The sequence below is a fragment of the Montipora foliosa genome, chromosome 11 (genome assembly GCF_036669935.1).
Source record: "Montipora foliosa isolate CH-2021 chromosome 11, ASM3666993v2, whole genome shotgun sequence".
NCBI lineage: Eukaryota > Metazoa > Cnidaria > Anthozoa > Scleractinia > Acroporidae > Montipora > Montipora foliosa.
This window is the reverse complement of record NC_090879.1, coordinates 419,418-434,417: the sequence shown is the minus strand read 5'-3', so window position 1 is coordinate 434,417 and position 15,000 is coordinate 419,418. Positions and strand designations below refer to the sequence as shown.

Genomic DNA, 15,000 nt, shown 5'->3' with positions numbered 1-15,000 from the left:
CACGGATGAAAAGATTGCTAAACAGCTGAACGTTTCTCAGATTTTCTTGTTCTTCGTGACTGTTACGAGCACTAAATAATATGTATGTGGAGTGAATATCATTGGGCTATAAAGAAATGGAAATATTATCGGGATTGAGGACTTTCGCTTGTGAAGAAAGATAAAATTGTACAGTGATGTTAGGCTCCGGAGGTGACGAGTGTGCAACCTTCGCTTCGCTTAAGGTAATTCCCTTGAAAATGACGTACTATCCAGATTTTTTTCAAAGTTGGCACAATTGACATTCATACACAGGACATTTTAAAAATGTAATAAAAAGATGGGGTCACCGTGCTTGTTCTCGCGCTGTATGCCCTTTATTCTAAGTGTTTTTACCGAATTACGCGATACGCGTTCGAAACTCAGGATCAACCGGAAAAATTGTTGTCATGTAGCAAAAGCTACTGAGTATTACTGAAAAATTGAACTTATTTGTTTGTCCGGGCTATAATCTTTAAGTAAAGTGATTTAAAATTGCTCAATCTTGCAAAGAAATGTAAGCAAATTGCACCGCTACAGTCATCACCTTGCACTCAGTGTCTGGCTCCAAATGCAGTTTCACGTCATTTATATGTAAATACTACAACTTCTACTATCCAACTTTTTTTTCTCCTTAAAATATGTTTCCCGTGTACCTATTACGGGTAAATAGAGCCATTAAAAATGGAGGGTCACCGTGATCGTTTCTTCGCAACACTTTGATAATGCATGGCAAAGGGGTAATTTGGGCTTCAAAATGATCATTTTCCGCAAAAGGACTGGGGCGAGTTCCAAAACAACACCTTCTTAACCGAGAAGAGTTACTATGATTGCTCTTAAAAGCTCTTTAACAGCAAAAAGCGGCCTTTATTGTCTCTCTTCAAATGGCCGGGGTGAAACGCTGCCATCTCCGAGTTGCAATGTTATGCACAGTATGAGATGCGCGGTGCAACCTTAAGAGGGTATGAACGAGTACTTATTTCACTAGATCAATGACCGCTTATGAATCGACACAAAACAGAAGTGAACAACATATTTGAGGTAGGGAAAGTTATTGGAAGAAAAACACTTTCTCTAACTCTTTTCACTATTGAACTCTCTTAATGCGTTGCAAACTCGCCTTCTGATATTGGGGCGCCTGTGGTTAGACTGCTATGGAACCCACGATCATCGTATTAACCATTGATTGGCCGATCGATTCCTCGATCATCAGTGAGTGAGTCGGTGAGTCGGTCAGTCAGTCAGATCAAAATAAAGATATTTGATATTATCATATATATAACGTTCAGATAATTTTATCTTAAGTGGCTGTGTAACGTTCGTAGTTCGTAGTATGTCACCTGAACAGGAAGTGCCGTTGCCTCGGAAACCTTGATTGCATGAACAATAAAAGGATCCTTCTGTATTGGTGCAAGTGGCGTTTTCATCACAATTGTGGGCATTCGTAAAGCACTCGTCAATAGCTGTAACAGGAGGACATCAAGATAAAATGCCTTAATGAATAGATTACTACAACAATCGCACCTGTATCATCAAAACGTTTAATTCTTTTTAATTTATATATATTTTTCTGCGCCAACATCATGCAGCTGTTCAGTTGAGTTTCAGGCAGGAAATTCATACTTTCATATGTCATCAATCTAATCTTCCACGATTGGGACTCACGATAAGAAGGACTGATTTACAATTAACATCGGACTCCAATCGAAGAATACCGCAAACATATTAAAGGAACTGAGTTAACTGAATAGAGTGTAATGTGAAGTGCTAGATTTCAATCCCATATGAACCATGTGAGCGTTAGCCCTACTGATGGAAATGGGGCCACACAAGGACAGTAGAAGAGGTAGGGCTAACGCTCACATGGTTCATATGGGATTGAAATCTAGCACTTCACATTACACTCTATTCAGTTAGCTCTGTTTAAAATATAAGTGCTACACGGCCAACGTTTGTATAAACGTAACATTTCCTTGTACTTGTACATGTTCATTGCCGTGACTTTAACATCTTCACTTCCCACGGCCTCCTCCCGTCTGACCTTGTAGCTCAGTCGGTAGAGCAGCGGAGATCTAACCCGAAGGTCGTGGGTTCAATTCCCACCCTGGTCAGAGTTTTTCTCTGTCCTTGTGTGGGCCCATTTCCATCAGTAGGGCTAACGCTCACATTGTTCATATGGGATTGAAATCTAGCACTTCACATTACACTCTATTCAGTTAACTCTGTTTAAAACATGTGCTACACGGCCAACGTTTGTATAAACGTAACCTTTCCTTGTATTAAAGGAACAACCATGTAGCAAACAGACTTGCCAAATTCTGTTGCAGGTTTAACAAAACCATCATTACCGGTAACGACTGCATGAATAGCTTGCAGTTGTTCCGCCTTAGGCACAAAGGAAAAGTGGCATTTCTTAAACGCGAGATCAATTTCCTCCACAAACTTGGCGTAACTTGGCATTAAAATTTCCTTTCACATTATCCCCATGTATCCGGTGTAAAAGCACTCGGAATAAACTATGCCCAAATAACGAATCTTTTTTTCCAAATATAGTTTTCCCCAAGATTTAAGGGAAAAAAATGGCGTCATTCCGAGCATGCGCCTGCAAGTAATACAGGGCTCTCTCCTTTCCCGCCTGGATTCCAGGCCCATTTTCAGGGCGGGGCTAGAGGGAGTCCCGGAACAGGACTATGATAGAGATCTTAACATCTTCGAAACGTAGGGGAGTTTTAATTTTAATGTTGCAAAATATATAGTTTTTTAGTAAATCTTCATTCAGAGCAAGAGACTATCATCTTAGAGAACACATCCCCGTGCCCTATGATAATCTTTTTCAATCTATTTTAAGCCTCGCGCCACGCTGTGAAATTTATTTTTAGTTTCGTCCCCATGGCCGCGCGGTCCATGGTCAGACGATCAGATGCTATTGTGAAGAAACTTGCGAAGACTTTTCTCGCCGTCGCATGATCCAGTGAAATCCTAGATCGAAATTTGAAGATTTTTCGAAGCTCGAAATTTCAACATCTTCCTCAAAAGAGCTCGCATCCCTACTTTCTGTTGATTCGACATCACATTCATCGGATTCAGCTATGTACAGCATGGACCAGTCTTCTATACGTGGACGGGAACTTTTCCCACTCTTTTGAAAAGAGTGGGATCAAGTTGATTTCTACTACAGATGCCATTTTCTCAAAGCAGAACAACAAAGCGGTCATTACGTCATTACGTCATTAGAATTGACCAATCAGGTGTCTTTCCTAAAATAGCCTCGCAGCTTCACTGCGGGCTAAAATTAGATTGAAAAAGATTATTATGGGAAGAGGCACATGTATGGGGGATGTGTTCTCTTACCTTCATAGTCTCTTGTTCAGAGTTAATCCGGGAATACTTCGGAAATAAAAAGTGCCGAGCAAATTACAACTGAACCCCTTGAAATAGCTGAAGAACGAAATCTGCACTTTTCAACCATCGGTGAAAGGCTGGCATGAGAAATTCCAACATCTGATATAGAGCCTGAAACGTATGCCACGCCGACTGAAACCTCGTTCTCATTGAAAGCACCATCGGTGGATTTAGTTTAAAACTAAATGACAGGAAGTCAGCTGGACTAGATAATATTCCAAACAAAAGGGCTGCCAGCATAGTTTCGCCATCTCTCACACTAATCTTTGCTAAATCGACTGAGACTGGTATCTTTCCAGATGAGTGGAAATTGGCAAGAGTGACTCCTATTTTCAAAAAGGGCAAATATAATTGCAAACTTGATTCTTGGTGTTTTTCTCAGATGTACCGGGATCTCGGCTAAACGAGCCAGCCGGCAGCCCGCCTAAAAGGGCCAGACCTACTCTTGTATAGACCCTTTCGGCAAAACGGTGCATGCTGGGTAATCAGGATAAAGGACATGATGAGCTTACAGCCTTCGGAGTGAGAGTGACCGATCAAAGTTTTATTGTGATGGTTTGTGAATTAAAATTTACCGTTTCTCATGAAGTTTCTCGATCAAATCAAGGCGAGTGTTTGGTTCTATGCTTATTTATCAGTACATGTACGAGTTCTGTAGAAGCTGTTCGAGTCCGTGAGAAAATTTGTCGTTAACATCCCGAAGTGCGGGCAGTCACGCAATTGACGCTTCGTTGTTCCATTTCTTTAAGAGTCGATTTTATCGCTTTTCGAGTTATCTTTTTACTCTCAGATGGAAGATATGGCTTTCGAAGATTTTCTGGATTGGAGCGTTGGTCAACTTTAGTTTTATTTCAGGATGAGAAGTAGAAAGTCGACAACAGGAAACAAGAAAGGCCGAGCAGTCAAGCAATTGCCTGTGGAATTTTGAAATTAAAACCCACAACTCCCTTGGTATTTCGTTCATTCTCAATGATAGCGTAACAGATCATTTCACCACAACAAGATCATTCGAATCCTTCGGCGAGTAAGACAGAACTTGGTCCACATGCAATCTCTTTAAAATAAGAGTAGGCCTTGCGTGCCTTAGTAATACGTTTGCCGACACAATCGGTGTCAGAGGCCTTTGTTTCAGAGTACGTAGTGAAGAGCGGACTGATCGCTGTACCAAACACTTTCATCTAGATTTCGTGGATTTTCAATACTCAGAAGTCTGTTATATTCTCTTTCTTGCCGATCGAAAATCAACTATCAGGTCGTTTGACTCGAAAGCAACAATAACGCGTGCAGCAAGATCTTTCTTGTTTGCTGCTGTCGACTTTCCTCTTCTCATCCTGAAATAAAACTAAAGTTGACCAACGCTCCACTCCAGAAATCTTCGAAAGCCATATCTTCCATCTGAAAGAAGAAAAGATAACTCGAAAAGTGATAAAATTGACACTAGAAGAAATATTTTGACTCAAACAACGAAGCGTCAATGGCGTGAGCGCCCGCACTTCGGCATATTCATGATAACTTTTAAGAAAGTGGTGCAAGAAGGTGGTGTGGCCATTATGATGAGCAAGCGAGCAGAGAGAGCCCTCATGGAGTGGACCCCGGTGAGCGAATGGATCATTACAGCTAGATTTCACTCCCGCATCAGGAGGCTGTTAGTGGTACAGGTCTACGCGCCACACAACGAGAGAGAGGAAGAAGAGAAAGACCACTTCTATGAAGAACTGCAGCAGACGATAGACGGATGCAAAAGAAACGATATTGTGGTAGTGATGGGCGACTTTAACGCTAAGGTGGGAGGAGACAACGAGGGATACGAGAGTTGTATAGGGAGACATGGGATGGGAGACAAGAATGGCAACGGAGAGAGGCTGTGATTTTTCTGTGGCAAATGGCCTGGTCATCACAGGAACATTGTTTCAACACAAAGATGTTCACAAGGCAACATGGGTCTAGGCAAACGGGAGAGTGAAGAATCAGATTGACCATCTTTTGATCAGTACGTGGTTGAAATCTGCAGTCCTCGACACTAGAGTGCAGAAGGGGGCCGATGTCAACAGCGATCACTACCTCGTCAGGGCTAAGATTCGAGCTGAAACTCAACAAGTATGCCAACATGAAAAAAGTTTAAGCCCAGGTGCAACACGGACAAGCTGAAGGATAGAGACACAAAACGGATGTACTGTGAAGCGATGGAGAGAGGAGAGGGGAGAGAAGAGGTAGAGGAGTTGTGGGAGGCACTGAGGAAGGCATACGTGGAGTCAGCGGTAGAGGTCCTTGGGTTCCAAAAAGGAAAGAGCAAACCCTGGATCAGTCAGCAAATGTGGAAGGTGATAGACGAAAGGAAGGAAATCAAGACAAAGTTGGACAGTACAAAGTCAGAGAGGATACGGAACAAGATCAGGGAGCAGCATAGGCAGAAGGATAAGCAGGTGAAGAGAAGCGTGAGAGAGGATAAGAAGAAGTGGATGACAGAGAAGGCCCAGGTGGGCACAGACAGCAGCAGAGAAAGGGAGAGCTAAGGACCAGACAGCTGAGCGGTAGCGGGCCGAGGAAGACAGCGGCAGTTACCAACAAGGAGGGAAGACTTCTCAAGAGTTAGGAAGAAAGGCAGGCAAGATGGAAGGAGCACTTTGAGGGAGTCTTGAACAGGGAGGCACCACCAAACCCACCGACAGATGAAGAAGTGGGGGACGGGGGAGCTGGATATCGACACGGAACCACCAACAGAGAAGTGAGGTGCAAACTCTCAAGAATGGGAAGGCACCAGAAATCGACCAGATAACAGCAGAACTGTTGAAGGTTGATACAGAAAGCACCTGTGCGGAACTCGGGCACCTCTTTGACCTGATTTGGCGGGAAGATAAAGTGCCGAAGCAGTGAAAACAGGGCCTGATATCTAAGATACCGAAGAAAGGGAATCTACAGAAATGTAGAAACTGGAGAGGAGTGACACTGCTACCTATTTCTAGGAAGGTGATGGGAAAGATTCTTATTAGCAGAATACAAGACGGTGTGGACCACAGGCTGAGGAAAGAGCAGGCAGGATTTAGATCAGGGAGAAATTAGTCAAAAAAATAGGGAACATACGGAAGATACGAAAGGGACATCTTTCTTTGTTTTGCGAAATTAAGAGAATGTCAGACTGAAATTGGAGTTTTTGTGGGGAATATACGCTAACTCCTAGAGACACCGAAGACTCGCTGAGCTCCACATTTTAAAACCATATTTTAATGCTTACTTCTTAAAAACCTCCGCAATAAAATTAAAACGAAACAAAACATAGCCGCAGCCCCACGATAGTCGTCACATAACGTTCTCATATGCTTGTTTTCGCAAAATTGTTTTCAATGTTGTTGTGGTTTTTTTTTTTTTTTTTTTTGTGATATTGGATTCGATCCCTTAACGTCCGAATAGAATTAACTAGCAAGTTCCCTTGCGACTCTGGCTTTACTACAAACCGTTTGTAGTAAAGACAGACAACAACATGACATCAACACGAGCAAACGAGCAAATGAGAACGTTGCGTGACTACGTGACGATCATCCTGTGTTTTTTTTTTCTCAAGAAGTAAACATTACAATGCTCTTTTAAAGTGTGCAGCTCAGCGAGTCTTCAGTGTTTCTGGCAGTTGGCGTATATTTCATGAACTCCAATTTCAGTATTTTCGTAAATTATCTTAATTTCGAAAAACAAACTCCGACTTGTTTTCGGAAAAAACTAAGTCAGATGCTCGCAAAAACCACCTTCGATTTTAAAACACACGCAAAAAATAGTAAAACAAAGTCCGATTTCGAGAAAAAACGTAAGATGTCCCTTAAGAACTTTCATAGTTTACGGTAAGTTCCTTAATGTTTTTTACTAATTTCCACCATAAATGAAGGACATGTCGGTCATTCGAAAACAACAGTACAGGAGAATAACGAAAAAAAAAGGGGAAAAAGAAAAGGCACCCCGACCCCGGCCCCGGCTCCGCGTTTTGGCTACTACCAAACAAAAAGTTTCGCGGTGGGTTGATGGCAAGAACTCGACAGCAAATATTTTGTTGAGCAATAGCTGTAAAAGCACAAAAGTGCAGGTGAATGCAAAACGACGATAAAAAGGTTCAATGAATTCGCGTGACCAAGGTTTTTAGGCGCAAAAATGCTTGACTACCGCACAATGACCGTGAACGAAAGTTGCCCGGAGCGTTGAGATAAAATAGGCCAAAATTAAAACGACGAGAAAAAATATATATGGTCTAGAACGCCCTCGTGAGCCGGTAACGATGTTAACCGTGTAATGCTATTCTCATAAGATGCTGAAAAAAGTACAGGGGTGCAATGGTCTGACAATAACACTTGATCTTATCTGAAAGTCCGAGAAACAATTTCCTTTCGTAGACGCCATCTGCATCGTAATGCGTCCCTTTTTTTGATTCGGAATAGTCATTTAACGGAATCCTGACAATTCATCATCTTGGGAGACAACATCTTTTAGCTTCTTTTATACGAATCGTATGAACGCGAATGAATTTCCACCCGAAGGCAACCCAGCTACATGCAATGTTTGTGTATTTAATTTTGATATGTGTATTTGGCAAGAAACTCGTGTTTTAGAAATCCATAGCTGAGCAACATGAAATGGTTGGCATTTTATCTTATCAACCGTGATGACCGAAGGGAAAATATCGGTCGGGTGTCACAGTTCTTTACGCGCTCCTGCGAAAAGCAACTAAGTCTACAAATCGCAACTCCGCCTTATCATACCATGTTGGCGGTGCGAATTCCGGCGTCTGTTTCCTAGAAAACACAAAAGCACACAGCTACCTGATGTTCTGTAACGCAGTATCAATTATATTGGCGGGAGATACTTTGAACAAATCGACAAAAATTCGTTCACCTTGGCGAAACTAAAAAAGTTAAAGCAGCAATGAAAAATATAATACGCGATCACACATATAACCAGTGCTTTTTCGCATGACGGGATGCCGGTGATCACTATGGCTACCGATTTACCACATGAAATCGAGGCGAAATGCCACCTTGCCAGCCAGTCCGTCGAAAACCTCAAAATCAACTGACATTGAAAGCAGCGTCATCAAAAAACAACAGGAGAAATCTCGAAAAACGGCGAAAATAGTATGCGTTCTGTCGAACGCGACAAGCATGCAATCAAACACTCACCTTGATTTTTCGAGAAAACTTTATGAGAAACGGTAAATTTTCCTTCACAAATCATCACTATAAAACTTTGATTGGACACTCTCACACCGAAGTCTGTAAGCTCATCATGCAGTTTATCCTGATTACCCAGCATGCGCCGTTTTTCCGAAAGGGTCTATGAGAATTACACCCTCTGACATAGTTTTTCAAATTTTTACGCATGCCAATCATTTCTGGCAGTTGAACGTTCCGTTGAACTAGGTTTCTTTTCCGCCCGCCTTATTACCTCAGAGATATCGTAAATGTCTTACTAAACTCGTTTTCTCGGTCTGTACGGTACTTTGAACTGATCCTCGCTTAATCCCGTTAATTTACGGCCCAAGCGCGAAATCAACGGAAAAACATTCGGTCCGTAACTTACAGTACGGATTTCGAACTCAGTTAGTAAGAGGTATGTATTAGTATAACACGAAAAAAACTTACCTTTTACAACTGAAGCAAATGAAAGAACGATTAACAGAATGGTCAACTCCATGCGTGATAAAATACCTGAAATATTCAATTAAGAAAACACTTGAGAAATGAAGATTTCTTTCTACTCTGGTCCGGCGTTGATTTGACAAAGAACAACCAGCCGATCGTCATTTGCCGTCCTAAGGCATCAATTTGATCGTCGGTGATTAAAAACCTCGGCCACCCACGAGCACGTAGTTCCTAGTCGATAGCAGAATGCTTCTCGCTGATCCTCTCCTGAAGCATTGGCAGAAATATTACGTGTATAATTTATGTCTCTTAGAGTGATCGCAACACTGTAATGAGAGAGCAAAAGTCGCTCTGTGTATCCAAATCCAGGGGATTTGTTGCACAACACTTTCGACTAACAAGATAATTTAGCAAATAAAGAGCATCTGCGAGCCTTCTATGAATTAGCTGGATGACCTCAAATGCAGGGTTGTGTATATGCCGATAAGAAACCAATTGTGAAAGATGTAGATATTAACGGTCACACAGTTTGTCTGGGTCCCCTGTGAAATAATAGCCAGAATGTCTTTGAGATAAACAGTGAAATGATCAATTCCACAATGGCGAATGCGCCTTCCTCTATCTGTCCCACGTCAAGCACGCGGCCGCGTGTTACGAAGATTTTCCGAAGATCGAAGAAATCGATAATTTCAACCTATATATTTGATGCTGCAACGACATATATATCGAGTTTCAAGAAGCCCATGTTTTACTCACTATGAACCATATTTGTGTAATTTCCAATCCATTTAAAACACATTACAGAACATATTCAGTGGTAAAATTGAACACTTTTGTCACCCTTGGCGTCCCATAGATACCTGCCTGATATAAAATTGTTTTTGTAAAATAATGACTTGATGTTTGAAGATCATTCTGTATCACCCAGGAAACGAATAAATTTACGAAGACGGGGCGAAAGAGGGGCGTTTAAAAACGCATGGTTTGGTGTTTTGTCTGACTGAGTCATGAACAATAGCTGTCAACGAAATTGTAATTTTTTGGTGGCATCAACTGATCCGAAAAAAGTAAATTGACCATTGCAAGGAGGATAGAAAGCTGTCGTTTCTCGAGCCTTCGTCAATAGCGTCCTTGCAGGCCTTCGCTTCCCTTCTTCTTCACGCGAACTCCTCGTTCTACCGCCGGTTCTCCCTTTCCCTTCCCCGGTTGAAAACGCTGTTCACTTTAATGTGCCGTTTGGTAGGCAACGCTATTGGTGAAATGGTCCAGGAATGAGAAGCGCTCGTGAACCCCTAAACAGCACAATATTTCCTTCAGAAACCAACTCCATTATATCAATATATTGCCGGGTTATTTCTCAAGTGTTGGACAGCACGCAAATACTTTGTCATTGCACAAATTTTTCCACACAACTTTCTCGGTTACTCAGCAACGTTCCTGCTGACGAAAGGTGGCAACGCCACAAAACAAACTATGATTGATGAGGAGGAAAGAAAAATCATGTGACTTATTTTTTGTACATACTCTGCCAAACAACAACGAAGAAATTAAACACGTTCCAAAACCTTGGAGGATATTCCAAAGTTAACAAAAATCGGCTAAAATGGGAAATCCTTGACGGAATTTGAATTTGCGGCTGATAATTCGAGGAAAGTGGATTATCTGGCCGGCAAAAATGTTCTTTCGGCTGGGAAAATTCATCTCGTTCACTTTTTATCCAAGTATCCAGAGTTCATTTACATTCGTCGGATGGCGTTTAGTCGTAGACCATATCATCTCCATTTGTAAGTAGCTCAAAAAGATAATTTTGGAAAACATTTTGAGGGTTGGCCTCAGAAATTTTTGTAACCATTCAGTCTTCACCATTGCTAGAAAAGGAAAGCAATTAGCCACTGCTGGTTTAAGAAATTCTTGAAACTGCTACATTGGGCCGCTCTAAAATTTTTGACGCCATTTTCAATGACGGATGGTTTAAGAAATTTCCAATACCACTCCCGAAACTAGTTAATTGTTTTAGCAATGTCCAAAGACACTGGAGCTCCTGAGGTACTAGCCTAGACAGGGTAACGTTACTGGCTTCAAAAGTTTCCGGAACCATTAATGAGGGGTCATTGGGGTATGCGGTATTGAGCTTTTTTTCATCCGGTATTTCGGTAATTTAAATTTTTACTTGCGGTATCGCGGTATCATCTAGCCCGGCGGTGAGCGGTGTTTCATCATTTTGGCTGACGGTATTCGGTAAAAGAAGGTCCTTCCCGGTATTGCGGTACCGTTCGATTCATTTGCCCTCTTCTGTCTCATGGACCTCATGCAGGTCAATACACTATGCAAAACAAAACACAGTAACGTTCAGTAAGCTATAAAGGTCAAGAAGTAAGCTATAAATCTATAAAGTCTAGAAAGGTGAAATGATTACACAATTTCTGACAGTTAATCTACAATGTGATTGTTTTCGCATCCAATGACAATCAGCCGTTTCCGTTGAGTTACCTGACCCGACTTTTGGATCTGTAAACCTGTAATGTGAGGTCTTCTCACGTTTTCTGGTCTTTTCTCGGAATGGCTGAGGCTGCTCCAGATGACGAGGTCATTATTGACTGTGTGGCTTTTTTTTTTTTTTTCAATTTATCACTTACACTACATACAGTACTAATACTTTACTTACATGCATACACCACTTACAATACATAAATTACAATGCAATCACACTGATTAGCTTATTTACAATGCAATTTTCTATTATAGAAAAATTACACGTATACATACAAGTTACAAAACTGTTACATTTCTTTTAAATACTCTTTGTTTTTTTGTTTCATAAAATTACTACTTTTTTGAAAAAAAAAAAGATATATAGGTGGATAGAGCTAAATAATAGATATGAAATTAAACGTAAATTAACCTAAACATCAACAGCATATAAAATTACAGTAAAAAAGCCCACGTGCGATAAAATTTCGGAAGTTCTTTTTTTGCAGTCGCGATCTCTTTTAGGATTTCAAGTTTTCCTGTGATGAACAGTAGGAAATTTTGGAAATCTAAGACATCTCCGCGAAGGCTTGTGCAGCAAATGCGATATTTGGCTATCAGTAGACTATAATTTAGGACTTGCCAATGCTTTGTCCTATCATGCCAGCCATATAGTATGTGACTTGTGGATAACGTTATTGTTTCATTTGTTTTTTTGTACCACCAGTCTTGAAACAGGATCCAAAAATCGACTGTTAGTGTGCAGTTTGTTAGCAGGTGATGCAGCGTTTGTTCTTCCGTATTGCATAAGTTGCATAAGGGGCTTTCTGAAATGCGGTCTCGGTAGAGTGTAGCGCGGGTTGGAAGCACGTTATGAATCACTTTATATTGAAACATTATTATTTTAACTTCATTTGTGACTTTAAATGGCATAAAAACGTTCTGGATGGTACTTTCTGTAAAACCGTGGCGTAGAATTTTCGTTTCGGCAGTGGGAGGAACGAAGACGGTGTTTAAAAGAGAGGAGTAAATAGAACTGGCTTTTAGACTGTTTACAGTGATGTCGTGAGTGACGTTTGGAATAGGGTTTCTAAGATTAGCTTTCCATTTTTTTGAGATTGCGTTAACTAGGCCATAGTATGTGGTGAAAGGAACATTCAAATTAAATTTTGTGGCAAATTCATGCCACTTCAAAAAATCCTGATTTTGGTTTAATATGTCGCTTATCTTGGTAATGCCAGCGTCATACCAAGTTTGGTAAAAAACAGGCTTTTTTCCTACAAGAATTTTCCTGTTATTCCACACTATTTCGTTTTTAGGATTTGATTTGGAATCGCTGCCCGTTGAGATTTTGAACTCGCACCAATAATCTAACACCTTTTTATAAAATATGGGAAGTTTATCATCAAGATCTAGTGTACTTGTTGCGAAGTTGCATTTTGTTAGGAAGGCAAGACCACCATTTTTGTGAAAGAACTGGTTAGGAATAATTTTCCAGGAAGCTTGTGACTCGTCTTGAATTCTGTCGATCCAAGCTATTTTGAGCGCTTTTTCCATGATCTTAAAATCGCACATTTTCAAACCGCCATCTTTTTTCTTTCCAATTATGGTGACGGTTTCTTTTGATTTCAGGGGGTTTCCCTGACCAGGTAAAGTTGAAAATTAGCTTATTTATTTCTTGAATATAGTGATCTGGAACAGGGAGCACGGAGGCTGACTAAATTAATTTAGATATCCCAAGTGTTTTAACGATGTTTATCTTTCCATAAAGAGTTAGATTTCTCCGTTGCCAAGTGTTCAGCGTTTTTTGGAGGTTAAGTATTTTTTTACCGAAGTTCAGTCTGTTAGCACTTTCTTGGTTGTAAGAAAAAAAGACACCAAGAGCACTGACAGGTTCTTTTGGCGACTTAAAACCAAAAGGTTCATCTGTTCTGTCTTTCCATTCGCCTAACCACATTGCTTCGGTTTTAGTTGTGCTTATTTCTAGGCCAGAGTGCTCTTTGATATCGTTTAACACCTTCAATAGACTCGTAACGGAGTCGAGGTCACGGACAAATACTGTTGTGTCGTCGGCATTGACTTATTTTAAGCTCTTGCTTGTTGACTTGGATACCTTTGATAGTGGGATCATTTTTTTATAGATCTAGAGAGGAGTTCTATACCGAGAACGAAGAATACGCCAGACAACGGGCTACCTTGTCTGACTCCCCGCTGTAGGGAGAAAAAAGTTGAGGCATGACCGTTATTGAGAACACAGCTAGTAACATTATTATAGAAAATTTTTATCCAATTTTGAATGTCGTGGCCGCAGTTGAAGAACTGAAGTGTTTGTAAGAGATAGTTCCATTCAATGGAATCAAACGCCTTTTTGAAGTCCAAGAAAATGGCAATACCTTTTTGATTTGGATTATCTGTGTAATGTATTAAGTCGTAGATTAGCCTTACGTTTTCACCAATGTAGCGGCCTTTAACATAACCCGTTTGATCGGGGTTTATTAATGTTCAGGAGGCAGTGTGGCCCAGTGGTTAGGGCGATAGCCTTGAGATCCGGAGATCCCGGGTTCAAGACCCGCTCTGACCACTCGTTGAATTTGATCCTGGTAGTCCCTGGATCAACTTCCCAGCTGCACTTGTAAATAGCTAACTGGTTTGCCTCCGGCCAGTTGGGATTCTTAACAGTTGTTGTTGTTGTGTTCTGTTGTTTCGTTGATTCATTGGCCCTGAAAAGCCCCTATGGGGAGAGGTCAATTAAGTATGTAATTAAGTATGTATGTATAATGTTGGCAAGACTTTTTCTATTCTCTTGGCAATAACTTCAGTGAGAATCTTGTAGTCGACGTTCAGAAGTGAGATGGGCCTTAGATTTTCCAAAATAGTTTTATCTTTGGATTTTTTGGGGATAAGGGTGATTATTCCTCGTCTTTGGCTTATAGAAAGCATGCCATGCTGAGAAGCAAAGTTGTAGCTGGCTAGCAGGTCATGACAGATGTCAGGCCAGAAGAACCGGTAGAATTCAGCTGGCAGACCGTCGGTTCCCGGGGTTTTGTTATTGTCGAAGTCCTTGAGCGCATTTGTGCATTCTTCTTCATTTACCAAACCCTCACAAGAGCTCTTCTCTTCTTCACTTAGAGCGGTTACATTTTCTGAGATAAAAAAAGGCGAATTTTTGAACTTTTCGGGATTAATATTGCTGGAGCGGTATAACGGCTCATAAAACGTTTTTTCTTCTTCTAAGATTTCGAATTCATTTGATCTTCCGTGTAACAATTTTCCCCAATTTTGAGTTTTGAGACTGTTTTACTATCATGATGTCGTTTTTCTAAGCTGTAGAAATACTTTGTATTACGTTCTCCTTCTTCATGCCATCTCACTTTGCTTCTCAGAATTGCACCTTTCGTTTTGGTCAACATGGTTTTTTTAACCTGTGATCTGGCACGTTGAAGTTCTAGTAAGATGTTTCTGTTGTGCGGGATATTTTCTGCTCTGGTTTGAA

The 15,000-nt window shown here is 40.9% G+C and overlaps 2 protein-coding genes and 1 pseudogene across 2 annotated transcripts in view; 1 reads left to right on the top strand and 2 right to left on the bottom strand.

Annotated features, from left to right (window-relative positions):
* Positions 1–2,478, bottom strand: part of LOC137975210 (adhesion G protein-coupled receptor L4-like) — a 43,502-nt gene extending 41,024 nt beyond the window's left edge. The window contains exons 1-2 of the mRNA XM_068822298.1: positions 2,367–2,478; positions 1,359–1,481 (exon numbers count right to left, since the gene is read on the bottom strand). Coding sequence (XP_068678399.1) covers positions 1,359–1,481; positions 2,367–2,478 — 235 coding nt within the window. The remainder of the gene's footprint in view (positions 1–1,358; positions 1,482–2,366) is intronic.
* LOC137977806 (adhesion G protein-coupled receptor L4-like) overlaps positions 1–15,000 on the bottom strand; it is a 211,498-nt gene that overhangs the window by 182,224 nt on the left and 14,274 nt on the right. Inside the window, exon 2 of the mRNA XM_068825143.1 lies at positions 9,039–9,104. Within this exon, the coding sequence (XP_068681244.1) occupies positions 9,039–9,090 (52 nt within the window). The 5' untranslated portion in view covers positions 9,091–9,104. The remainder of the gene's footprint in view (positions 1–9,038; positions 9,105–15,000) is intronic.
* LOC137975209 (uncharacterized) lies at positions 5,184–5,933 on the top strand (annotated as a pseudogene).